The sequence below is a fragment of the Crocuta crocuta genome, unplaced genomic scaffold (genome assembly GCF_008692635.1).
Source record: "Crocuta crocuta isolate KB4526 unplaced genomic scaffold, BGI_CrCroc_1.0 scaffold367, whole genome shotgun sequence".
NCBI classification, from domain to species: domain Eukaryota; kingdom Metazoa; phylum Chordata; class Mammalia; order Carnivora; family Hyaenidae; genus Crocuta; species Crocuta crocuta.
Genome location: NW_027527936.1, coordinates 425,283 through 453,186, shown reverse-complemented (window position 1 = coordinate 453,186; position 27,904 = coordinate 425,283). Strand labels below are relative to the sequence as shown.

The window sequence follows — 27,904 nt, the reverse complement described above, 5'->3', positions numbered from 1 at the left end:
GGATTCTGTGTCTCCCTCTCTCTCTGCCCCTCCCCTGCTTGCAGTCTGTCTCTCTCTCAAAAAATAAACAAAAAATTTAAAAAAAAAGTATCTCTATACAGCAGACACCGTCGGTAAATAGTAAGCAAGTTTGGTATTAATTTTATTCTATTTTCTGTATAACTTTAAGTACATAAAGGTTTATTTCCACAGGCCTCAGGAAATGGGTAGAAGTCACAGGACAATCTCTCTTCCCACCAAAAAAGTTGCATGTTTTGGTNTGACCAACTTCTGCCCATTCCATAGGGTCTTGAACTGCTCAGGGACTGGGAATTCATTCTGCAAATTAAAAAATGGGTTTCAGTCCAAGTCCAGGCTACAAAAGAAGCTGGGGCTAAAGCCTACACTTTCTCTCAATGCTTGCTTCCACTAAACTCTTAGAGCCAGTAGGATGTCCTGAGAGTAAAGTGAACCGCCAGTAGCCAGCCTGGCTCTGCGGCCAGCAGCACCACATCTGCGACCGGCCACCCCCGCCACCGCCGACCCGAAGGAGCGGGGTAGGAATGAGAACAAAGGCTCCAAAGCCAGACAGAGGTTTGGGTCTGTTTCCTACTGTTCCTGGATCAGCAGTCTTGGAAGGTACACCTGTGAGGCACAGTGAGCATGTACACCACTTCACAGCGCCCGTCCAATAGGGGGCAATGACTCACTCCCAATCCTTTTTACCACCCTGAGCATCTGCTCGACCTAGAGCTCTATTTCGTGAGTGCCACTTCGTGAGCACTTATGGGTGCTCGAGGTGTGTATTGCCAGGTTGGACCCACTCAGTACAGAATGACCATGAACTAGCTTTCTCCAGTGCAAGTAATCTTCAATCCCTCCTGTTCTGAGATCATACGACCAAAGAGATCAAGGAACTTACAAAGTCACCGCCTTCTGTAGGAATGAGGACATTCATCTCAGAAGATTTGGCACTGACTATCTCACAATCCAGGGAGTTCTTGCTCAGGTAAACGTGGCAGCCATCTGTTTTGTTGATGGAAATGGTTGGCACTTTACCCATTACCTGCAGGGAAAACCAAAAATGCTGAGTCCCGGTAGCTGAGGAGAAGCACAGTTAAGATTCGGGAAGAAGCTTGCATTGCTTCATGTGATTCACCAACTAAGTGAAAAGCTCAAGTACACAGCAGATACCGGATACTAGAGGTGGGTTGGGATGGGTGCTGGAAAAGGGCTCGCTCTAAGAGCCAGCTCCTCTCCTGCCACCAAGGCAGCTCAGCTTACAGAATCAGTAGAATCAGATTCCCACCACAGCAACATCTGTGGCTCAGCCATGTCTTTCAGTTAATTCCTCAGGGACCAAAGGAAGGAGTCAAGATATCAAGTTACCTGAACTTTGACATCCCTACTATTGATGATCTCCACAATGCCCACCACGTCATCGAACACCAGACCGAGCTTCTTACAGTTATCTAGGGGAAGAAAGGGAGCAGGTCAACAGTCTAACTTTTAACTTAAGGGTCTTTGGGAATTAGGTCGATACAGTTCCAGCTCCCTCAGGCTCTAGGACGGAGCCTAGACAATGACAAAAACTCACCTACTGTAATGGAGTTAATTTTGCCCTTGATTTGCAATGTTGTGTTGACACACTTGTATATGTAAGCCACCTGTTTCAGCTCTGTGTCATCAATCACCAGGTTGGAAACATTCTCCTGATTTTCCTGTTAAAGAGATACCCCTTTCAGGAATGTCATCACTAATACACACTACCCCCAAACACAGGCCATCCCAAACGTTCGTTCTTGTTAACTTAACCCAAAACCCTGCACTCATTTGGCTATGCTCCATTTAACGCCCCTGTTCGCAGTCCTGATATATATATATTTTTTAATATTTTTATTTATTTCTAGGAGAGAGAGAGAGACAGCGTGAGCAGGGGAGGGTCAGAGAGAGAGGGAGATACAGACTCTGAAACAGGCTCCACGCTCTTGAGCTGGCAGTCAGCACAGAGCCCGACGCGGGGCTTGAACCCACGAACCGCGAGATCATGACCTAAGGGAAAGTCGAAAGTCGGACGCTTAACCGACTAAGCCACCCAGGCGCCTCTCAGTCCTGATATTTTTAACTCACCACTCTCCACTTCTTGCCCTCCAGCTCAAGTACAGCTGGCTCCTTCTTTGTGGCTGGTTTGGGGGACGGGCTGACTCCTGGTTTAGGTGCAGAGAATGGCTTGGGGCCACTTCGTACTGGACCACTCTGAGCCTTCAGGGCAGGGTTCTTGTGAGTCTTCATGTCATCAGATACATGTTTCAGGGCTGCAAGAACAACAGCTGCCTCGTGCCCGTCCTTCATACTACAGCTTTGAGCTGAGGCAGTAACCAACTTCTGCTCTCAGAAGTTAACTGCCGTAACAAAAACTTGAAGGTCAAAAGCCGGGACTTTGAGATGTTCTCTTAAACAATGGTTTTGGAGAAGCGCTTTTAGAATTTCCCTTCTACCCCAAAGTACCCAAATACAGTTCCATTATAAAAAAAATAAAACACAGACTATGTGCATATGGGAGGAATGGCTATGTAAATGCACAGAAAAAGATCTAGAAAGACATGTATCAAATATATATTCACAAAATATATACAGTTTTTAAAGCAAGAGCAGAAAAAATGTGATAGTAAAGCAAATTTGGTAAAAGGAAAGAAACCTCGCCCACAGCTGACCTACTGCCACCCTCTACTCAGTGTTTGCATTTGAAATCTCCTTCTACTAGTTTTCCTATTGATAAACGTTTTTTATTTGGTTATAATCATGCACACTGTTAACAATTTTGGTTTAACCAGTTAACACGTAAAAAATTTTCTGTTAACCTAGTTTTTTAAAATGTTTATTTATTTTGGTGGGGAGAGGCAGAGAGAGAATCCCCAGCAGACTCCATGCTGTCAGTGCAGAGCCCAAGAACCATGAGATCATGACCCGAGCCAAAATCAAGAGATGGACAATTAATCAACTGAGCCACTCAGGTGCCCCTAATCTAGTTTCTAAAAAAAAAAAAAAATTTTTTTTTTAAAAAGAAGATTCCATAATCACCTTCCCACTGTCGGCAGACAAACCTCTTCCTCTTATATATGGCCCAATTTATTTAACCAATACTGACTGACCCTTTCAGCTCCACCACTCCTTGTGGCTGTAGTATAAATACTAGATTTTTTCCTTAACACTGCACAGTTCACTGTAGAGCAGCTATTAGTCAATGGCTGCCACAGTTAACAGTTTCTCTTACTGTTGGATATTTAGGTTATACCATTTTTAGCTACTACAAATAATACTATATAGTACTTGGTCTTTATTTTAGACATTTTTATGAGTAGACTCCTAGAAGAGGGCTGTATAATTTAGACTTCCACCTTCTATATATAAGGGTGTTGACTTTCTCTAGCTCAACACTGGTAATAGATTTTTAAAACTTCTTTAAAATCTTTATTTTTGAGAGAGAGAAAGTACGAGAGCTGGGGAGGGGCAGAAGAGGGAGATAGAGGATCCGAAGCAGGCTCTGCACTGTCAGCACAGAACCCGATGTGGGGCTCGAACTCATGAACTGTGATACCGTAACCTGAGTTGCAGCTGGACGCTTAACGGAGCCACCCAGGCACCCCCCAATTATTGGTAATTCTTATGCAAATTTTCCATGACTAATACACACACACACACACACACACACACGCCCCCTACAATGACTTCCCAAAGAAACCATGTGGTAACACAGAAAAGGCTCTTGGCACAACAGGGTGCTCTATAAATGTCAATTAGTATTAAGTCACCTTCCTATGGGGCAGAGGGCTTCCTCCAACTATAANTGAGCAGGGGAGTGTCAGAGAGAGAGGGAGACACAGACTCTAAACAGGCTCCAGACTCTTGAGCTGGCAGTCAGCACAGAGCCCGACGCGGGGCTCGAACCCACGAACCGCGAGATCATGACCTAAGCGAAAGTCGGACGCTTAACCTACTAAGCCACCCAGGCGCCCCCAATTATTGGTAATTCTTATGCAAATTTTCCATGACTAATACACACACACACACACACACACACACGCCCCCTACAATGACTTCCCAAAGAAACCATGTGGTAACACAGAAAAGGCTCTTGGCACAACAGGGTGCTCTATAAATGTCAATTAGTATTAAGTCACCTTCCTATGGGGCAGAGGGCTTCCTCCAACTATAATTACCCACTTTCAACTTCCATTTAAGCTAGCTTTGATGTCCCTTTGGGCAACTTGAAGGACAGTGACACCCAGATGAATTCTCCCATACACAAACCAGGGCTCTGGGCTTACAGACCGTAGCTCTCTAGTTGGTAAGATCAGACCCAAACAACTTACTGTACCAACTCTTCTTGCCAAAATATTCACTTACCATGTGTGATGCTCTCCCCCTGATTAATCTGCGCAAACAGTGCTGAGCGGGAAGCAGACTCATCTGAGCCAGAACTGGTGGGGACTGGTGGGGGAGGTGGGCCTGGTGGGGGAGGTGGGGGACCTGGTCCAGCAGAAGGTCCAGATGGCAATCCACTCAGTTCTTTTGCCACGGGCCCCTGGAACAATAAGGGCAGGTAACACAGCCATCCTCTTTTCCCTTCTGTACCGCTCCGGTGGGGTCCTACACGTGTTCTAGGATGTGGGGTACCCACTGTAGCCCCTGATGCTATGATTCATGCTCCCTATCCACACCCAGATTGGCTTTATTCTCTTTTACCCTTTCCCAAAGATTCAATTCAGCTCCATTTTTCAACTTCCACATCATTCCTTTGGCTTCTACCCAATTCTAGCTCTAACCCACAGTTCTGCAAATCGACTTCGCGTGTCACCAGTATGTCCGCCTCAACAAGTCCAAGACTGATGTCATTATCTCCTGCCTGCTCCCCTAACTGTACAATCACCCCCTTGTTTCTATTTCAGTAAAAGACATTGCCATCCAAGCTTGACTATTCAATCTTCTTGAGTCTTTCAACGCCCTCAAATTCATCAAATCTATTATCTTGGTTATAAATTCTGCAAATTCTTTTGTACCAGTGTCTAGTACCGTCAGCACTTTCATGGTCTAAGCATGAGCCCTTACCCCTAACCTATAAACTGAGACTCTCTTAAGGATGAGTCTGATCGTTATTACTCTCTTGCTCAAAAGTCACAATTGACCTTCCTTTTCAGCCTTTTATCCTAAAAATCTCTCTCCTTGAACTGAAGCTAGAGACGACCAATCTCTACATTTACTCTACATGTACTGTCTCAGCTATGCTGTTTGCTAGTATCCCCATTTCTCCCACTTCTCACTGTTCTCTATTTTAAAATGTCCCAGATCCGAGTACACCTGTTGAAAGTACAATCTCTTCCAATAAGACTCTCTCTCCCTCTTACTCTGTAGTCTATATCTTTATCATAGCATTTTACTTGTTAACTTGTATTTAGGGGGTTTTCTATCTCTATTTTCAAGCATCTGGAGGGTTGGGATAATGTAACTCATTCTTCTCGCTCCCCTCAAGCCCAATCAGTATCTCTGACCCACGTGTACTGAAATTGAATAGAATGGCCTATTCCTATCTGACCCTTGCTTTCTTCGCACTTTTCTTTTTTCTCCCCTTTTCTTCCTACTCTCCACTGAAAAGACTAGCATTTCCTCTTGGACCTTGGTAGCACCAAAGTCTAATAAACTTGTGGACCCCTGTCCTGGAGGGATAGAGGGAGGGAGGGAAGGCTCACTAACCGTTTTGCTCCAGGCCAGTCCAGTGGTATGGAACTCTTTAATGTAAGTCTGTAGCTCTGTCCATATACTTAAGTAAGCTTTGACCCAGTCCACATGCTTCTTATCGCTAGGAGAATTAAAGACAAACTCATCACAGACAGTCAGGGCACATTACAAGAGGATTCCAGAACCCTCCGATCTGTGAACTCATATCTTCCCACCTGTGGTGTGGTTTTGCTCAATGGCAGCTTTGCAATCATAACTGAACTTTACTTTTCTTCTTCTTCAACCTATTCTATTACCCTAATTAGACCAAAGTCCATTAGGATAGGGACTCCAGATTATATCTCTTTCTCTCTCTTATAACAATATTCTTCAAACTTTTTTAAGTATAGCAAAACCATTTTTTTCAGAGTATACCTTAGGTAGAACCCAATACACAAAACTAATAAAAGCAGACATCCTGTGCATGAAGCTATATGATAGAGAGAAAGTCCCTTTGCACATCACTGTGGAACTCCAGGACTTCAAGAAACTCAACTGCCTTATAGCACGGTGCCTTATGTGAAAGTATGCCCCTCCCACCAAAAATTTAAAACTTCCCTGGAGGAAATGATCAGCACTAGATTATAGAAAGAACGTTGCACTATGGTTCAAGTCTTCTCTCTTCATATATATTAGCTAGAAGACTTTATGGCTATTTAGCATAAGACCTAATTTGCTCAACAGGGAAGTGTGGAGTTTAACGGCGGGTTAAGTCAAAACACTGCAATGCTTAACTCCAGGTTATTGGAAGGAGGAATCAAGGAAGTGCCTGGGGTTCTGAGACCTATTTAATATATACAAAGGCTATTTACTCCTTCAGAGTAGTTACTCAACAAATGCTGGTTAACTGATGACTGACGGAAGAAAGGAAGGGTTTGGGTAGTCATGCTGCTGAGTGCTAGCTGCCTGCAGTCACTCCAGCCCAAAACCAGCAATGGAGAAGTCAGTTAGGACTGGTGAACATATGTGCTTAGACCTATAATGACTCCCCTCCTCTTACGTGATCCCTGTACTTCACCAGATAGCCTTCCTCTCACTTTACCTGACTATGAATAGTCGGGGTGATTTCCTAGTAAATCTTAGTCCCTGAGCCAGTTAGAAATTCTCAACAAAGGAACAAAATCTACCTTGTCTAAACAGACAAATTAAAGGGCATTTGTCCATTTTATCTCCAACAAAACCCCCTAAACCTGGAAGGTTAAGGATAAGACTAAAAGGGGCTCTACAAACCCTGGAGAAAAAGCAGAAGTGAAAGGAGAAACACTTCCTGCTTGCACACGCAGCCTCTATGAGCCAGTATCTACCAAACTTCCCAGAGAGCAACCCTGGGATAGAGAACCGACACAACAGCCTTAACCCTGAAGTGCTACTCCAGCAAGTAATCAGCTGGTTTGTACTTTACCCCTTACGAAAAGGCTGGACTTACACATCTTTATATTCCTTGAGGACTCGGTTTGTATAAAACATGGCAGCATCATTCATTTCTTTCACATAGGGACCAGGCTTGGGAGCCTAAAGAAACAGCAGTGGTCAGTGACTCCGAGCGTGTCCAGCAGTATCTCCTTACCTCTTTCATTCCATCCCTTCCCTCCCACGGAAGCTGCGCTGCTCACCACAGCCACCCAACCCAGGGCCTGGATACTTTCGCTGACAGCTGACAGGTGATTGAACAACTTGCTGCCTCGGTTTTTCTCCCGGAAGGTTACCACTTCTTGGATCTGCTCGGAGATGGGTGCCAACAAATCAGAAAGCTTATTCTGGAAAGAGACGCAGGAAAAGATTCAGGTTAGTCTTTCCACAAAAGCTAATTTATGTGTTTGTCCACTCTGATCGCACAGGCAAGAACTCTTCACGGGCTATATATATAATGAATGCCCAAATAAACTCTGTACTCATCCCGCAGAGATTCCTGTGGTGAAAATACTGCTCATCACCTCACCCTCCTCACGGTAGATTTGGTGGCTCATCATGATCAGGACCCTTACTCCATCTAGACCACAAAATTCTACCATCTCAGCCACTGGTCTCTTTTCTGTCCCACTAATAGGAGATACTACCTCATTTCTGAGCCTTTACTCATGATGGTCTCTCCTTTTTCCATCTATCCAAATGTTCCTTATACTTCATGAGGAACAGCCCTCCAACTCAAGCCACACTGGCACCCTATAGCATTTATTGTCTGCATAACCCATTTTGGCATCTTAATCACACATCAGCACAAATTTTCAATGGACCCATGTGAGTATGATTTTCAAATTTTCTCATTAATTTTTCAAATACCAGGGCTTTGTCTCAGCCTTCTTTTATAATCTTTATAACCCTCAACACATTGCTAGTTATGGAGCAGCTGCTGAGCAGAGATCTGCTGAACCAAATGCAGAGGGCTTGGCATTTGAGCTGGCAGCTTAGCGAAATGGATGACTCTTGTGTTTCCATGTTTTATGCTTTCTCCAAAGCTCAGTTTCCTGAACACTGCAATTCTCAGATCTTAGCCTGGAAACAGTCTAACACAGGAGTCTGCAAACTTTCTCTACAGAGCCACACAGTGAATATTTCAGTCTTTGCAGGACATATGGTCTCTGCTACAGTTTCTCAACTCTGCCATGAGAGTGCATAAAGCAGTAGCAGACAATACTTGAAAGAATGGGCATGGCTGTGTTCCAAAAGTCTTTCATTTACAAAATAGATGGCAGGCCACATTTGGCCTGCAGGCTGTAGTTTCTCAACACCTAGTCTAATGTTTTTTTTTTGTTGTTTTTTTTTTATTTATTTCTAGGAGAGAGAGAGAGAGAGAGAGAGAGACAGCGTGAGCAGGGGAGGGTCAGAGAGAGAGGGAGTCACAGATTGAAACAGGCTCCAGGCTCTGAGCTGGCAGTCAGCACAGAGCCCGACACAGGGCTCGAACCCACGAACCGCGAGATCATGACCTAAGTGAAAGTCGGACACTTAACCGACTAAGCTACCCAGGCGCCCCTATCAACACCTAGTCTAAAGCAAGGGAAATATACCTGTGCCTCAGCTGTCTGATTTGTGGTGGAAAGTATGGGTTTGGAGAAAAGGTTTAGGAAAAATGCCCTAACCATCAAGACAGATTAAGAATTAATTCACAGTCTAACATATTTAACATTATCTTCAACTATTTTTACATTATTTAGGTATGTTGAGGGTCCAGGGACTTTAATACAGCAGTAGCAGGAAGACTTGTTTTATTACCTCTTTTCCAAGGAAAGTCACATGCCTAAAGAAGAAACAGGGGCACCTAGGTGGCTCACTCAGTTAAGCTTCTGACGCTTGGGTTTCCGCTCAGGTCATGATCTCCTGGATTGTGAGATCTGCACTGACAGTGCAGAGCCTGCTTGGGATTCTCTCTCTGCGCCCCACCCCCGCTAGAGCACGTGCACCCTCCCTTGCGGTCTCTTTCTCTCAAAAATAAATTAACATATTTTTACCAAAAAACAAAACAAAAAACAAAGAAATAAAACAAAACTAAAATCTTTGGCTCTAAGAAATATCTATTTCCTCTAATGGATTCTCACACATTGGCAGCATAAAATTTTGAGGTAGGAGTAAACTTCAAGGGAGATCCCCACCATGGAAGGATGAGGGGAGAAGCAGTGCTTTAGGAGTTCTAGAATCTCCACAGCAGCATTACTAAAGCCCAGTCACCGCGAAGCAAAGAGAACTACACTATGACCCAAAGGGCTTATGGGACAATATGATGAATTTTGTCTCATCCAAGAGGTTAAAAACGGCTGTCTAGTGAGAGAAGCCACAAAGTCCAGGAGTAACTACAATCCCAAGTAAAAAGGAAGGGAAAGAAAACAAGAAACAAAAAACAGTAGAGTCCAATAAATACTCAAGGGCACATTCCCATATGGCACTTTAAGTCTAGTGTGAACGCACACAAGGCCGAGGGTCAATTTCAGCATGCTGTTGTACTCGGCAGAAACCTCTCAGCTCATCCTGAGCCTCAAACCACAAGGAAACCAACTAGGAGTGAACTTACGCCTGCTGGCTGCTGACACTGAGAGGCTGTAACCAAGAGAGCTCGCTCCAACTTCAGGCCTGTGTGAACCATCTCCGCCTGCCGGAAAGGAGAAGAATCATTATCTACGACACATTACAACTGGAGAGGGTCCTGATAAGAACAGCCCGAAACCTCCACTTCCACGTAGTCTGGTAGCAACCTGGAAACTTCATGTTGCTTTCTTTCATCAGGTACACCGACCACTTCCAGGGAGTGGCAGCAGAATCACACGTACCACCTCTCCCTTTGGGAACTAATCAGGGTTACACATCTGGGAAATGAAGATGATCGGGGTCAGCTTTAGATGAAATCAAGTTAGCAACTGTCCACACAGTGTGACATGAAGGGCACTGAAAAGTCCCTCCTGTCTCTCGTCACCAAAAAAGCTCTTTTCTCAAAAACTAGAGGTGGAAGTCAAGGCAAAGGCCAAAATGATGCCCAAATTAGGTTACAGCTCTTTCTCAAATGTTGGGTCATGATCCATTCACAGATTAAAAAAAAAAAAAGAAAAAAGAAAAGAAAAGTGCAATGCAAGTAGGTAAGCACTGCTTTGTGAAAGTTCTGACTCAGTCACAAATACGTATTTCTTCCTGACAGTCATGGTCAAAGGAGTTTAAGAAACATAAAACTATAGGCACTATCTAAATACAAAAATTCAAATAAGGTAGCCTATTTTTTCTAGATTTGCATTTTTAGAACACGTAAGTGATCCATGTTTTTACATCTTTTAAATGTGACACACTGCATAAAGCAAAAATGTAAGCCTCCACTCTTGTATCTAAGTCCCAGTCCCACTCACTAGAGCTAACACCACTGCCAACAGATGGCACAGGAGAGGCTCAAAATAGATCTTCCAAAGATCAAGCAACCAGTCTTGCAGAAGGGTCAGGAAGATCCTAAACATGGTTATTGCTTAAGGAGGGCCATTCAGAGGACCAGCAGGAAGATTCTGAGTCCCAAAGAGAGATTCGGAATATTTATGTGAGTGTGGGGGTGGTGACGATGTAGGTGGCAGCATATGAAGCGAGGTGGGTGGAGAGGCACCTGTCACCACCTACTTCACATTCCTGCTGTGAGCTAAGTGTGAAAATAACTCACATTAGCATCACTAATAACTATCAAACATAGTTTTATAAACGCTAAGTCATGACTATGACTCCTTTGCATAAGCCACCCTAGGCTTGGTTACGTAACATGCTGGGATCAGAATGGTAGAATGTTCTCACCATAAAGATGAACCAAGCCATATTTTATGCATCAAGCAAGTTATCTGTACAAAAGAAGCCCACACAGAAAATAGGATCAAAGCAGAGGGCCTGGAAAAACCTGAGCAACTGTACCAGTGCCTGGAGTGAGCTCCTCAGTGAAGGTAAAAGAGAAGGAGCCAAGGGGCTCTTAAACCAAGAAGGAGTTGGACTTGAAGCCCACCACCAGTCCTTATAGGAGGGGAAAAAGGGGCAAAACATCCTTACGTGTTTCTGCACATCTCCTCCAATCTCTTTACTGATCCTCAGGTACTCTGCCACAGGACCGGTAAGCAGGGAGTCAAACGCTTGCACGTACGGAGCTGCTCCTCCTAAAGACAGACACACCACAAGGAATCAGTCACGCGCCAGAAAGATGATTTGTTAAAAAGCACTTCCACATGAAAGTGGAGAAGCGAGGTAATACAGTAAACAGAATATTGGAACATGAGCCCGGAAACCTGGTTTCTAGTTCCAAAACCACCACTAACTGCTAAGTTCCTTTTCCTCTCTGAGCTTAATTTTATCTATAAAATTAAAAATTAAAAAAAAAANAAAAAAAAAAAGAAAAAAAAGAAACAAAAGATCTCCTGAGCTCCCTTTTAGCTCTAACATTCTATGATTCATTTGGTGCATATACAAAATGGCTAATTTGCCAATCATTTGGACAGAGGAAGTTTTAATATCACTTTGTCACTCGACTTACACGAGAGTCATTTTGCTAAAGAAAGAACAGGAAATATCACACAAGCAGGAAGTTCTTATGTTAAAATAACCACAGGCCTCCCTGCACAAGTCACTTCCTCACTTATCTGTTCACAGACGATAAACTTAGTAGATTAGGCGTTTTAGGAAGTCAGCTCCAAAGGAAAGAATACACTGTGACAGAAAAATTTCAGTCCAAGACACTGAGTCTTCATTCAACGTATTCTGCTATGGGGCACCTGGGTGGCTCAGTCGGTTAGTCCGACTTTGGCTCAGGTCATAATCTCACGGGTTCCTGAGTGCGAGCCCCATGTCGGGCTCTATGCTGACAGCTAGCTCAGAGCCTGGAGCCTGCCTATGGATTCTGTGTCTCCCTTCCTCTCTGACCCACCCCTGCTCATGCTGTCTCTCACTCACTCTCTCTCAAAAATAAATAAAACATTAAAAAAAAAAAAGTATTCTGCTGTGCTGTATATTGCTTACCTTTTGGAGCACTGTCTCCATATGCACAGTGCATGTCAGAGGCATGGGAGACTGCCTCCAGGCGGCCCACTGCCCTCTCCAATCTTTCTACCAGATTTTGCATGTCAGCCATAATGCACCACCTGCGGAAGGAGATCAAATTTCACTTGTTTTAATAGTACATAACACCTAAGGAGAAAAGGCAGAATACTCGTGGGGAAAAGAAGATGCCAATTCGGAAGAACAGAATCATTTAATAATAAAACCAGATGAAAAATAGAGGAACATATTTGCAAAACTGATAAAGACCTCATTAAGCAAGAGAGCTACCCAGGAAAAGGTGTTCACGGAAAGCAAATGTTTACCCATTCAAATACTTACTGAATATCTACAATGACAACACCAAATATTTATGCCAGAATTTAGAATTTACAAATTACAGTCAATATATTATCTCAGTTTGTGCCTCCCAACAACTACTCAGTAATGGAAGGTTAATTACCACACTCTTTAGAGATCGGAAACTTAATTACAGTGAAGTTAAATGACTTATGTACAGTCACACAGCTAGTTAATAGGAAAGCCAGCATTCCAACTTAAGTCATCTGGCTTTAAATTCACTGTTTTTTTCTGCAACATCCTGCTACCCGCATATGGAATGCCCCAAACCAAGATGAATAGGATATTTATTCTGCCCTCAGTAATTTAGTCTGACAGTAGATATCTGACATGTACACTAACAACTACAAATAGAAAAACATGTTATGATAACATAAGAATGTTGCAGAAAGAATAACAGAATTTTAGGAAGGGGAAGAGCACATCAGCTGAACATATCAGAATCAGATAAGGACAACATGGCAGCTTCACAAGAGGATGGGATGATCTGGATTTGCAGTAGGGAAATAGACACATCCAGAAGAGCTTTTTACAGATCTTTCACAAGTACTAATTTCTCTGAAATTAGTCTCATTCACTGTCTAAATACTTTTTTTTAAATTTTTCATTAAAAAAATTTTTTTTAGTGTTTTATTTATTTTTGACAGAGAGCGTGAGCAGGGGAGGGTCAGAGAGAGAGGAAGACGCAGAATCTGAAGACAGGCTCCAGGCTCTGAGTTAGTTGTCAGCATAGAGCCCGACGTGCGGCTCAAACCCATGAACTGCGCAATCATGATCTGGCCCAAAGCCAGACGCTCAACCAACTGAGCCACGCAGGTGCCCCTCATTCACTGTCTAAATCCTAAAGAAATTAAGCTCTACCAGAGAAAGGTACTTCTCTGGCTTGCTGCCTATTATACTCTACCATCTAGACCACTACCTGGCAGGTAGAAGGTGTTCAATAAATATTTATGAAGTTAATGACTCTGCAATATAGGATCCCAAAACTCCAGAGGGACAAGTATTCTGAAAGCTGCCAATACTATATACATAATCATTAAATGTTTTCAATACACATCCACGTGAAATGTTTGAGACCATAAGAGATACAAAAATCAGTCAGTGAAATTTCAGTCAAAGCCCTGACTTGGAGATAACCATTTCAAAACATTAATTAGTTCAGGTAACTGAAGCTGAATGAACTCAACACCCTTGAAATTGCCAAAAATGACCACAGCAATTACAATTTCCCCAAAGATGACATGTCAGAATATTTCAATCTAACATACTGTCCTCCCTGTGGACGAAATTAGCAGCTGACAAGCCAAAGTAGGGAAGACAACATACAACATAATCTCTGTCCATTCCTTTCAGTATGTTGGCTCTGGTCTCTCTGGGCCCAGTGACTTATTAGAGAATGTTGTTTAAAACAGAATCAAAGAAAAAAAATGTGATGGTGAACCAAATTAACTTTTCATTCCCTGGCCTGGAGAAGCAGCAGAAGCCGCCAAGTCTCTGCTCTGCTCACAAATGGAGCATACTAGAAGCAACCGTGTTATGCCACCATCACCTGAGCACTCACAATTACCGACTGTCCTGGGACAGATTCACATATAATCCACCACACTCTATAAATGCCAGGGGGAAAGGCAAGGAATGCAATAAACTCCCAAGCTATCTTCCGTTAATAGATTATCACCCATTCTGGGGCACCTGGCTTGCTCAGTCGGTGGAGTAGGAAACTCTTGATCTCAGGGTTAAGAGTTCGAGCCCCACATGGGGTGGAGAGATTACTCAAAAATAAAATCTTAAAACAAAAAAGATACAACCACATAACACTGTACACTTATCTTTACTACAAATTTGATAGACTGATTATAAAACACATTCCCCCTCATATACAGTGGATGCTATAGGTTGTGGCCAGTGTAAACATGGAAAACATACAAGTGTCTCTAACAGCTGCCAGGGGTGGTGAACACCCAACCGTCTTAAAAGTTTAGTAATACAGCTGCATGAGATTTCTGTTCCTTTTTTCCCACATTTCACTTGCTTTTGTATGCTTTCATTGCTGTCTAACTTAAATAGAATGTAAAAGGATAATACAGCTATCGTTTACAGGTAATCTCATCCTACTATTAACCAAATATAGAACAGAACTTAGTTTTTTGTTTTTGGTAGAGGTGGGGTAAAATATGAGTTGTTATGGGAAAGAATATACAGAATTGAGGGGACCAGAAGACACACTTTGTCTCATTCTCCACCCCAACACACATATTCATATTTTTCAGGCAGTCATGTCCACTCCCAAGCCTTCAACTACCATTATCACAGGACTGCCCAGCCTCCTTCCAGAGTGGCATGATCAAAACCACCTGGAGACTAACAACTCCCAGAGCAGCATACCCACGGCGCAAGCCATTCTTCTGGAATTTATAATTTGAAATCCGGCTTCCATCTAGACATCTCTCCTGGATATTCCAAAGGGATCTCAAACTGAAATGTCTAAAACAGAACTCACTGTCTTCCCACACCTCACCCCCACTGTCTCAGCAATCCAGCACTACTATCAACCACCTGATTGACCAAGTTAGTAACCCAGGAACTATTAGGCTGTAAAGTATAGTGGTTACAAGCATGGTCTTTTGAGAAGACAGATAGTTTGGGAGTTCGAAGAATAGTACACATTGGCTCTGTGAATAATGAGTGCCAGCAAACTTTCTGAGTCTCACCTTCCTTATTTATATAATGGCGACAAAAGTACAAAATCCAAAGGATTGAAGTGAGAATAAAGGAGAAATACACTTGACCCTTGAACACAGGTTTGAACTGTGCAGATCCACTTGCACATGAATTTTGTACAATACTGTAAATGTATTTTCCTTATGATTTTTTTTTAAATATTTTTATTTATTTCTAGGATAGAGAGAGACAGCATGAACGGGGGGGAATCAGAGAGAGAGGGAGATACAGACTCTGAAACAGGCTCCAGGCTCTGAGCTGGCAGTCAGCACAGAGCCCGACGCAGGGCTCAAACGCATGAACCGCGAGATCATGACCTAAGCGAAAGTCGGACGCTTAACCGACTAAGCCACTCAGGCGCCTCTCCTTATGATTTTTTAAAAATATTTATTTTTGACAGAGAGAGAAAGAGCATGCTTGCGGAGCAGAGAGAAAGACAGAATCCCAAGCATGCTCCACAATGATGTGGGGGTTTAGTCGAATGACCATGAGATCATGACCTGAGCCGAAATCAAGTTGGACTGACTGAGCCACCCAGGCGCCCCTCCTTATGATTTTCTTAGTAACATTTCTTCCCTAGCTTATTGTAAGAAAACGGTATTATAGTATACATAACACACAAAATATGTGTTAATCAACTGTTTATGTTTTTGCTTTTTTTTTTCTTACAAATAGTTTATTGTCAAATTGGTTTCCATATAACACCCAGTGCTCATCCCCACAAGTGCCTTCCTCCATGCCCATCTCCCCCCTCCCAATCAACTGTTTATGTTATCAGTATGGTTTTTGGTCAATAGTACACTATTAGTAGTTAAACTGGAGGGAGTGGGGATGGGGAGAAATCAAAAGTTATACATAGATTTTTGACTGCACTGGTGGGGGTTGGCACCCCTGAGCCCTGTGTTGTTCAAGGGTCAACTATCCATGTAGCAGTACTGGACCAAGTCCTGAAAAATAGCAAGAATTCCTAAGAGTTAAATAAATTATCTTCTTCCTTACTCCCCATATCTAGTCAGTCATCAAAATCCATAGGCTCTATCTTGCTTATCTCATGAATAGATAGATGCCCTTGTCTTCATTCTGATTGTCAAAAATCAGGTCTTCATGACTTCGCCTAGATTACTGCAATAACCTCCTTGTAAGTCTCCCCTAATTATAATAAAACACCCCGTTTATCTATTCTCCATATTGCCATCATAATCCTTCCCAAATGCAAATGTAATTATGATAGCCTTATATTTAACATCATTCGGTACTCCCTAGGACATTCAGAGTAAAGTCCAAATAAGGGTTTCCATATCTGGTTCTGTATTAACCTGCTACCACTTTTCTCTAGTTTTATCTCTTGCCACACCCTTCCTAAACACACTACAGCCACTGAGGACTATTTGCATTTTCCAGCAAGAATCATGCTTCCTCTCACTTCTGAGGCTTCAATGCTATCCACTCTGACTGGTTACTGTTCCGTCTCAGAACTCCTACTTGCCTTTTAAGATTCAGCTCAAGTGTTAACTTCTTCAGGAAGCCTGTCCAGCTTGGTATGCTTTTCCTTCTTAATCTGCCCCTTCTCTAGCATTCCTACTGCCTTTTAAGACTCAGCTAAGATACCACCTCCCCAAGAAACATTTCCAATTTGTTCATAACACTGTTCACTTATCTCTACCATACATTTAATATACTGGTTTAAAGTCATTTATTTAATAGCTAATAGGCAACTAGCCACCCTAGGAAGGACCATGTCTTGTCTTGGTAATCCCAGTGCTGTAAGTGTAGTAGGTAGGCACTATATATACAGTAGGTCATTAAGAGTCCTTTACCCTTTCTCCCCTCAAAACAAGTCTGGATATCTTCTCTCTCTGACAAATCTGGGGAGATGTGTTTCACCTTTCTTTCTTTTTTTTTCCTCTTCGCCTATCTGCAGGATCTTACAAATACTCTCATCTTTCAAATAAATGCTACCTTCTTAGGCACATATCACATCGATATTGAGGTTTTCAAACCAAGTATCATAAGAAAATAACCATACTATATTATATAATGGTACTTAAAAATATTCCCTTACAGCTGTAAGTGCTTTACATCCTCAATCTGATGCTTGTAAGACTGAAAAATAATTCTCTAGGGTCTGGTATGAAGATACTGATCCCCATCTTTAGAATGAAGAAACTCACAGAAGCTAAAAAGCTTGCCAGATATGAAACAACCAGTGAGCAGAGGTAGAGAACCTAGGCCCTGAGCACAAATTTTCTGAATCCCAGTCTGAGGCTCTTCCCACCACTCTACATGCCTTTTAAGACATTAAGTGACTGTGTAGTTCATCACAGCATCCAGCTCCTACTGCTTGCTGAGCACAGCACTCTGGGTTCAAGGCTTCTTCACAGTGTCTTTAGTTACATTATTAGCAGCTTCTAATTTCTCTGCTTTCAATTTTCTCCATGGAGGCTAATATCTTTTCATAGGCTAGGTGACACATATTTGGAAGGGAATGTTTAAAACAAGGCTTTTCTGTAAGAATTTAGAGTTGCCAGAGTAGAAAACCATAGCTCTGCCGGATCTTGTTCTTTGCCATTTCTGACTGACAATAGCCAAGAACTAAATGTAAGCCTCCATAAATGGATGTACAGATTTCCCAACTATTTAGGCATTCATCAAAAAAGCTTCAGAAAGGGAGGCAGTCCTAATTTTAGAAATCTAAGAAAAAAACTAGGATTCAGGAGACCAAGCTTTGAGTCCCAGCTCTGCTATGTATTAACTGTATAACTAAAGAACTGTCATTTAAGTAGTCCTTACCTAGCACACAGAGATGTTAAGGATCAAAAGAGATGAATAGTCACTTTGGGAACCTTACAATACAGTTTGAATGTAAAACGTTATCACTGCATGCGGTATGCTAGAATACAGGCTTCAGGAGGACAGGAATCTATCCATTCTCCTCTCCCAACCAGCCCCACCAATTCACAGTACCTAAAACAACCTGGCACAGAGAAGATGCTCATAAAATTAAAGTGCTTAGTATTGTACTTGTACTTAGCTAAGTATTGCTGTACTTAGCAGCTACTGAAGACATAGAAGGCATATGGCATCTGTCCTCAAGAAGATTTCATTCTTATTGAAGGCCAATACAAATGAAAATGCCAATGGAATACTGATGAAACATTTTTAAAGTTCTGTTAGAGATTGTCTAACTCCACTTGGATTAGGAAAAGTTACAGTATCAGCCTATACACTGGAGCTTTTGCTTTGCAGAATGTTGTATGGTTCTGAACGACACTGTATAAATGACTGTATGTTCTAAGAGTTGAGAAGAAATCAGTGAGCACTGGAGATAGTCTGGTTTCAGGATAAAGTGGGACATCTTGATGGAAAAAGTAAAAGAAAAAAGGGAAGACATTCCAGAGCAATCAGACGCAAAGAGGAGAGACTAAGGAGGCTCAGCACATAAAGTATGTTATGCAGGTTAATCTGCACAGAGCATCAAGTACCATGAAAAATGAGGCTGGATAAGCATGCCAGGTTAGGTAACGAAGGGCACTGAAAGCCAGGCAGTATTTGAATCTGATGTTGTGATAAGTGTGAAGCCATTTAAGGGTTCTGAGTGAAGGAATAATATGATGAAAGCAAAATTTTTACAAGTACTCTCTGATAAACAGAATGCAATTTGGAAAAATGGCAAGATATTAAGGTTTAGGTTAGGTTGAAGTAGGAAGCTAACAGGGTCTAAGTTAGGTTGAAAGCTGCTATTCATCCGGCTGTATAGTAAGAGGGCTGCTGAAAAAATATCTTTTATATTTCAAAAGAAAAAAATCCACACCATCTACTCACCAGCCAGATATGGAAACGAAAGGGAAAAAAAATCAGTTGAGCCACAAATAATCAGTTTTAGGTAACTACATGACCAGCACCTGAATTAAGTGGGAATATAAAAGAATGGTAAAACAGTTTTCCTGTCCCAAGGGAATCTAACAGGAGAAACAAGGCTAACTTCCTTAACTGTCAGGATTAGGAGGGATTCTAGAAATCATCTTGTAAAAACACCATCTGATGCCAGAACAATCCTTTCAACATTCTCAGCAATTAGCCAGAGGTCTGAACCTCTGTTCAAACACCTTCCGTGTGGAGACACCGAGACCTAGAGGCAGCCCGTTCCCTTCAGACAGCTCAAAGTATTAAAAGTTCTTCCTTATATGGAGGCAAAATCTGCTTCCCCGCAACTTCCACCCACCAATCTTAGTTCTGCCCTTGGAGGTCATACAAAACAAGTGTGCATTAAACACAGAACAAGTACTAACTGTGTGGTAGTGACTATTGAGTACTGCAGCACTCAGAGAAGGGAATCAAAGAGGACTCGACTTGCAAATCCAGGGGCCTAAGAGAATGATGACACTATAGGCAGGAACAGGTTTCTGGCATGTACTCATTAGGGCAAGAAGATGAGGTCAGTTTTGGACAAGCAGAGTCTGAAGAGGGGATGAAGCTTCTAAGTGGATGAGTATATTTAGCAATAAAGTTTGGGGAAGGACTAAGGCTGGAGAACAATGTTTGCAAGTTATCGGCAAAGAAAAATCACAGTCATGAGAATGGACAGGCTCTTGGAGGGATATCACACAGAGCAAAAAGAAACCATGAGGCGGATTCTCCAGCAATTTCTTTTGTGGTTTAAAACCAAGAAAAATCAGAACTGGCTAGTGACACCTGCCAAAGCTGCTTCAGAGTCTCACCATTCTAACAATTCAAACAACCCCACTCCTCCAGCCTACTCAAGGCAGTTGTTCAGAAGTAAATGGAACCGGGCTGTTCCTGCAGTTCTGGTCTCATTTCACCAGACAATTAAGCCAGTGGTATGAATGTCTACTTGAGTAGGAAGTTGCTACGTTTATGTTTTCTTCTTTGTCTGGTAGTTGTTCCTCTAAGTCACACCCTTAAGGAAAACCGAAAAGCAACTATACAAGTTAGCCTGCATACTATGACAGCCCAAATGATTTGCTTCAAAATGCTTCTTTTGGCCTTGACTTTGTAATTCTGTTCCTGAGATGTTACCCTAAGAAAATAATTCGAATGTGAGAAAAAGTGATAGGCAGATATTTACTGCAATGTTAACTCAGACTTTAATTACAGAGGAATGCACTGCGGAAAAAGACTTGAATAGAACACAAAATTTACAATAGAGTGATGGGGTTTTAGACAATTTCTTCGTTTTCCAAACCTTCTTTAACATAGTTAGATAATATCTTTATTAAAAAAACGAAACAAAGCAGTTCCACTAGGATCTCTCTCCTAAGGCACCACTAAGCTGTAAGACATTAGTTAGTTCTAACAATATAGAATTAGAGCCTTGTTCTCATCACTAGGCTCTACTATGTTAAAGTAAAACCTAAACACGCTAATAGGAGACAGAAGTTGGCTGTGGTTTTTTTAATGTTTATTTTTGAGAGAGAGACACACACAGAATGCGAGTGAGAGAGGGGCAGAGAGAAGAGGGAGATAGAATCTGAAGCAGGCTCCAGGCTCTGAACTGTCATCAGAGTCCGGCGTGGTGCTCGAACTCATGAGCCATGAGATCATGACCTGAGCTGAAGTCAGACGCTTAACCAAATGAGTCACCCAGGCGGCCCACAATTTGGTTGTTTTAACCTAGAAACCAAAGAACAGATACCACTATGCCCCAGTAAAGATGTCATCTAAATCTAACCTAAATCAGGAGCCACTGTTCTTCCCCAAGCATTTGGTTTCAGAGGGAACCAATGACATTTAGTGCCTCAATCACTGCCATCTGAGGTTTAGATTAAAAGAGAAAGACGGAGGGAAAGAATCCAATCCCATATCAGCACTTGTCTCCTGTTCCGTCCCCGATCTGAAATTCCAGGAGTGAGTAAAGCTAGTTAGAGCGTACAAGCTGAAGTCAGACTTAGAACTAGCTGTTTCAACAGTGGGGGCAAATAAACAACTTTGTGTGGCCATGGGTTCCCATCTCTCCTATACCCAAGGAATATTATGAAGATTAACTGTGTAGGAGTATTCAGCAGGCAACTTTTACACTGTATAAGGAAAAGGCGCATTGCATTGGCTGATTTCAGCTGGCTAGTGGCATAAAGACAGATCCAAGGGACACCATTTGTCCCTAGCCAGGATTCAGCTACAGCTAGAGATATGAAAAGATCTGTGACTCTAAGTCTATAATTTAACTTAAGTATAGGAATTTTAATGACCTCTGCAGAAAACAAAACTAAACAAAACAAAAAAACCCCAAAAACCAAACAAACAAAAGCCAAGAAAAAGCAAGCTCACTCCTTCCATGAAACATTTCAACTCTATTTTCCAGTCAAATGGAAAAGTTTAACACTACAGGTCTCATAATACAAGGCAAACAAAACTTTATAGCTAAGAGCTATTTTTAGAGCTTTGATTCTTTTTATTGAGTTTACATGACGGTATATCAACAAGAAAGTTTCATGCTGAAATGATGTAGTTGCATTAATTTAAAGATGATTCAACTTTAACAATTTAAACAATCAAAATAAACACTGAGCACCAACATCATAAACTATAAGCAATTTAAAAGAAATGGTAATCTAGGAGTGCCTGGGTGGCTCAGTCACTTAGGCATCTGACTTCAGATTAGGTCATGATTTCATGGTTAGGGAGTTCGAGCCCTGTGTCGGCTCTGTGCTGACGACTCAGAGCCTGGAGCCTGCTTCGGATTCTGTGTCTCCTCCCGTTTGCCCCTTCTCCACTCATGCTCTGTCTCTGTCTCTCAAAATAAATTTTAAAAAATAATAATAAAAATAAAATAAATAAAATCTAAAAAATAATAATAAACTAAACCAAGCTGTCTAAATGCAGCAACACTGGGGCACCTGAGTGGCTCAGTTAGTTAAGCATCGGGCTCTTGATTTTGGTTCAGGTCATGAGCTCATGGTTTGTGAGTTCAAACCATGTTGGGCTCTGCACTGATAGCATGGAGCCTACTTGGGGTTCTCTCTCTCTCTCTCTCTCTCTCTCTCTGCCCCTCCCTGTGCACATGCAGCACGCTCTCTTTCTCTCTCTCAAAAATAAATAAAATAAGAACAGGCAACATGAACAAAACAGGAATGGATTTATCCTCACTATAAAGGATATCTAAATCTGCTTACTTGCACTGTCAACCAACCCAAAGCTTTCTTCTGGTGAGTGCCCAATCAGAGGTATTTCTCTATCAGGATCACACCCTCTGAGGTGTGATCAAAAACACACAACAAAAAAACAAAAATGAAAGTCCTTCAAGGACCACCCAGAAATTCCTTGAATAAACAGTAATTCTTGCTGCCTCAATGAAAAATGACTCATTCACTACAGGATATCCAGTGCTTATCATGTGCATACACTGTGCTAAACATGGCCATGAGGCCTGCCCTAGAAAATCTAGTTGGAAAGATAATACACTGCACAACCATAGTTATGATACTTTCTAATGCAGTGGTTCTCAATCAGGGGCAATTTTATTCTCCGGGAGACACTGGGCAATGTCAGGAGGCATCTTTGGCAGGTACAATGAAGCCAAGTGCTACTGGCATCTGATGGGTGGAGGCTAGGGATACTGGACAAGCCCACAATGAAGAATCATCTAGTCTAAAATGTCAATTGTGCCAATGTTGAGAAACCCTATTCTAATATAATAAGAAGCAAAAGGGAAGCACAAGAGGCATAAATAAAGTGCTAACGTAGTAGTTCAGGACTTTCTAAATTAGAACGTCAACCTATACTATCCAGTGAAAATGAATTAAGATAAAGGTCCAATATGGAAAATTCTGTAAACTGGACAATGGAATTTAGATTTGATTCTTTGGGAATATGAACCCAGGGAAGATGAAATGGTTCTTTTTTAAATTTTTTTAAATGTTTATTTATTACTGAGACAGAGAAAAACAGAGCATGGGGGGGGGATAGGCAGAGAGAGAGGGAGGCACAGAATCTGAAGCAGGCTCCTGAGCTGAAGTCAGATGCTTAACCGACTGAGCCATCCAGGTGCCCCAAAAATGGTTCTTTTTAAGATTAGCCTGGTTGTGGTGGAGAAGGTGAAGTTAAAGTATGAAAGCCAGGTTATTAGAAAGTAAAAAAAAAGATGGGGCGCCTGGGTGGCTNAAAAAAAAAAGAAACTGATGATGACAATTCAAAGGAATAATGATGAGGGGTGGGTAAGATATGGCTTGAGGATCCTCAAATTTCAAATCTCAGATTAAATTTCAAACCAGACAGGGGCACCTGGGTGGCTCAGTCGGTGACTTCAGTTCAGGTCATGATCTCACAGTTCATGGGTTCAAGCCCCGTGTCAGACTCTGTGCTGACAGCTCAGAGCCTGGAAACTGCTTCAGATTCTGTCTCCTCTCTGCCCCTCCCCATTCGCTTGCGCGCACGATCGCTCTCTCTCAAAAATAAATATTTTTTAAAAAATTAAATTTCAAACCAGAGGGTTCAGCTTCCAAAGATACTTTGTATTTGCTCATTTAAATAAAATGCATCTTTCAAAAAATGTCTATTTTTGAGAGAAAGAGAGCGAGAGAGCGAGCATGCAAGTCAGGGAGGGGCAGGGGGCAGAAGAGAGAGGCTGACAGAGGGTCCAAAAAGGGCCCTGCACTGACAGCAGCAAGACTGATTCCGGGATTCGGGGCACAAACTGTGAGATCATGACCTGAGCCAAAGCGAGACACTCAACGGACTGAGCCCCCCAGGCGCCTGTGAAATGCATCAAGTGCTTCACAGAAACTGAAAGGAGGAAGTCACTTTTACAAGGCTTAGTCCCTAGTTAAAAAAATAATCGTAGCTAAACCTATGTATGTATAACCAAGAAAAGGGATGCAAAAAAAGATCGTTCTTCAGGCTGGAAACAAACCAGTTGACAAACTAAACAGCTAACTTCATCAGAGCAAGAATACACTCACTGAAACTTAACATCGCCACCAGTTTGGCCTTGCACGACACGCTGTACTTGACAAAACGCTTTCACTGCTACCATTTTATTTAAACTCCTCTCAGACATCAATTATGTCCACCCGATTGACAAAGTATTTCCAGTGAAGAAAAAGTTGGCAATTCCGACAGAAAAAAATTTTCTCCCTCCTACAGAAATTTCTTTATGTTGGACCAGCGCAACTCAAACAATAAGGAAACTTCCAACTGCTGAATAAAATCCAGACACGGTCAAACAAGGCCTCAAAAGCCCTTCACAACTTGGCAGCCATCTACCTTGTTTCCTGGTCTCATCTTCTACCACAAACTCCAGGCGAATGCCAATACTCCAGGTGCTTTGCTGAATATAAGCCTCCGCGCCTCTGCTCTGGTTTCCTCTAGTTGGGCTACCTTGCTCAGACATCCTTGTCTGGACATGCTGCAAACACCTCAAACAAAGTATGTCCAAAATTCATTTTCTTTCCACGCCACCTCCCCAACTTACCCCTCTCCTCTCACATTACCTACCTTGGCGGATGGTACAACCCAGTTCCCTAAGCCAGAAAACCAGGCATCCAACCTAGACTACTTCTATTTCCTCATTTCCTTTTTTTCCTAATGTTTATTTTTGAGAGAGAGAGAGAGAGAGAGAGAGAGAGAGACAGTGTGAGCAGGGGAGGGGCAGAGAGAGAGGGAGACACAGAATCTGAAGCAGGCTCCAGGCTCCGAGCTGTCAGCAAAGAGCCCGACGTGGGGCTTGAACTCACAGACCTCGAGATCATGACTGGAGCTGAAGTCAGATGCTCAACTGACTGAACCACGCAGGGGCCCCTTTTCATTTCCACAAATAATCAGACTCTAATTCTATGATTTCCATCTTTTAAATACATACTGCTCAAGGGGCACCAGGTGGCTCAGTCAGCTGAATGTCTGAATTCAGCTCCCTTTGTGATCTCACAGTTGGTGAGTTCAAGCCGCATCTCAGACTCACTGCTGTCAGCCTGTCAGTGCAAAGGCCACTTCAGGTCCTCTTTTTCCTTCCCTCTACCCTTCCCCCGCTTGCACGCTCCCCAGAAAGAAAATACTAAAAACTAACTAACTAACTAAATAACATAAATACTGCTCAAACCTGATCCTTCCTCTCCCTCCCATGGTCATTGTCTCAGTCAAGCCATGACTATGGCAAAAGCTTCCCACCGCTGGTCTTCTTCCACCATCATATCCCTTCTGCCTCGACAAAGTAAACTTTCTAAAACATAACTCTGACCACACTGTTTTCCTACCTAAAGCCCTTTAAAGCGTCCCCCTAGCTCTCCGGGTGAGATCCACGTTACTCAGCATGATTTACAAGGTCCTTTATATTTGACCCACCACTTCGCACTTCCTCCATTTCTCTGAGCAGTACTCAAATTTCGGTCACACTGAACCAGCCATGGTCCTTCACATGTCCAGATCTGCATGTCCTTGCACTTGTACTCTCCGCCTGGAAATCCCTTTTCCAGACTGACCACACAGCTAAATAAGTCTTGCAAGACTCATCTTCCCATTTCCTCTTCAAGGCTTAGAAGTCTGGCTCCTGTATTCCTCTCTATTCTCCCATAACCCGTGCTCACACGGTGCATTATGACAGGGTAAGCCATCCCTGACTTACCGGTCTGCCCCCTACACTCCATGGTAACAGCTGTATTCCTGGCCACCAGGCCAAGTGCCTCATTTCATATGTACCTCCTACATATTAAGGGCTCCATGAATGAGTGGTGAATGATGAATGCCCTGGGCTGTCCTGTTTTTCACTTGAACAGGGATCCCTACAAAAAGCTTCAACTGACACAGTTCTGAAACTAACCTCTGCCTTAAAAGGTGCTTGTCGTCTCATCAAGCTTATTGCTATTTACCCTTCAAAATTCATCCTAAATTCTGCTCCGTACAAGGGATTTTCCTGAACCCTAAGTTACAAATTTCCAACACTGTTCTTTCCTAACACTCATCACATTTATAAGGATGTCTTAAAAAAAAACGTCCCTGCAAAAACTATTGGCCCCGGGTGGGCAGGGTCTGGCTTTTTTTCTTTTCCAAAACTGCATTCCCTAGATATGGCAGAGTGCCTGGCAGAATAAACACACTCTGTTAAAATGAATTTAATCCTGTGAGGGATGCAGAGATCTCCGCTTAAAAGATGAGAAAAAGAAGGCTCAAGGAAGTGAATGCACCTACCGCTGCCGATACTCAGCAGCGGGGCCAGACCAAACCTGAAGCCATCTGATTTCAGACCCAGAAGCATGCAACACCTTCGGTAAAGTTAAACAAGCCTTTCAGAATAGGAGCAACAGACCTGGAGGAAGGAGAGGCTATCTGATTGCAAATACAAAGACCTGCCCCACTCTCTTTGGAAAAACTACCCAGGTATTCCAAACAGGTTGCATTAAAAAAAAAAAAATCCACGCAGCGGGCGGTCTTTAACCTGAAGCTGCCAGCCGCGACACGACACGGCACGGCACCGACCGGAAGACCACTCAGAGGTAAAGAAAGAGGTTCCTAGGAAATAGTCGTGGGAAGGATCTGGGGCTGTTAATCTAAGTAACTGAGGTCTTGATTCCGATTGTTTCCCCTCAATCGCTATGCGGTCGTAGACCAGGATCTCCTCCCCGGGGATCAATTTACCCATCTGTGCAATGGGGACGAGATGGGGCACAGAGAAGACTCTAAGGTGTCGTTAGTTCCTTAAGAATGCCTAAGTCTGGGCACCTGAGGAATCAGGCCCCCGCTGAGGCGGACGTCCAGGACTGCAAAATCCAGTGGAGGAGCCTCCCCAGAGGAGCCCGGCTCCGTTGGTCACCCTGGCCCCACCTCAAGAGACCGCGCCCAGGATCCCGGGTCGGCCTGAGGGCCTCCGCTATGGCCCCTTCAGCAGGGCTCGCCGTACGCGCATAGGTCGGTAAGGCCATTAACAACTCCAGAGACCGGTGGGCCGCGGAGTGGCCCCCAGTCCCTACCCGGCCGCGCACCCTCACCTCAGAGTTCTGCCTCACCTCCGGACTGCGATCAGCCGCTCTCCACTTCCGGCAAGAACCACCCAGCAATCTTCGCGCGACCCACTTCCGGGCCCTCACTGGGCGCGGCACCCCCACCGGAAATGGACGGCTGCAGAAACACCGAGCCAGAGGAGGGACCCGGGAGGAAGTCTGGTCGCCCCGCTCGTGGCTCCGCCCCCTATTCTCCACGCCCGGAAGCGAGAATGCATGCTAGCCCGGAGGGCACATGGGAGAGAGTCCCGCCTCCAAAGCCTGAGCGGGCCCCCGGAGCGTGCTCAGGATAGGCCACGCCTCCCTGCCAACCGGCAGGAGCCGAGTCGTCCGAGCCAATGAAGGGCCGAAATACCAGCTAAGCTCCACCTCCGGAGAAGGAGAACAGGTGAGTGGCTAATTAGTGCTCCTATCAGTGTGGTCTCAACAGCAGAGGCCAGTGCCTTAGCCCAGCAGTCCGGAAGTGGTCTTGGAAGGCATTGGAGTCAGGATTCTCTGGGAATCCCGACAATCTCCCGCGGAGATTGAGGCTAAGCTCCGCCTCCTTGGGTGTGCATATCTCAGTTTCGCCGTTTGTTACGTGCGGATGCCGTTGGTCTAGACAGTGTCCTAGGGATACCTGCCGAGGCCCGTGTGGGGACGTGGTC

At 43.3% G+C, this 27,904-nt stretch overlaps 1 protein-coding gene across 1 annotated transcript; it reads right to left on the bottom strand.

The window, feature by feature from the left end:
• Positions 1 to 213: 213 nt before the first annotated feature.
• Positions 214 to 27,428, bottom strand: CAP1 (cyclase associated actin cytoskeleton regulatory protein 1). Its single transcript, XM_077752170.1, has 13 exons — positions 27,264 to 27,428; positions 12,214 to 12,335; positions 11,254 to 11,357; positions 9,761 to 9,838; positions 7,368 to 7,511; positions 7,181 to 7,266; positions 5,731 to 5,836; positions 4,387 to 4,564; positions 2,110 to 2,294; positions 1,577 to 1,700; positions 1,369 to 1,451; positions 902 to 1,045; positions 214 to 318 (listed from the first exon to the last, which is right to left on the bottom strand). The coding sequence occupies exons 2-13, from the start codon at positions 12,323 to 12,325 to the stop codon at positions 214 to 216; spliced, it is 1,449 nt and encodes a 482-aa protein (XP_077608296.1). The 5' UTR covers positions 12,326 to 12,335; positions 27,264 to 27,428.
• Positions 27,429 to 27,904: the final 476 nt, after the last annotated feature.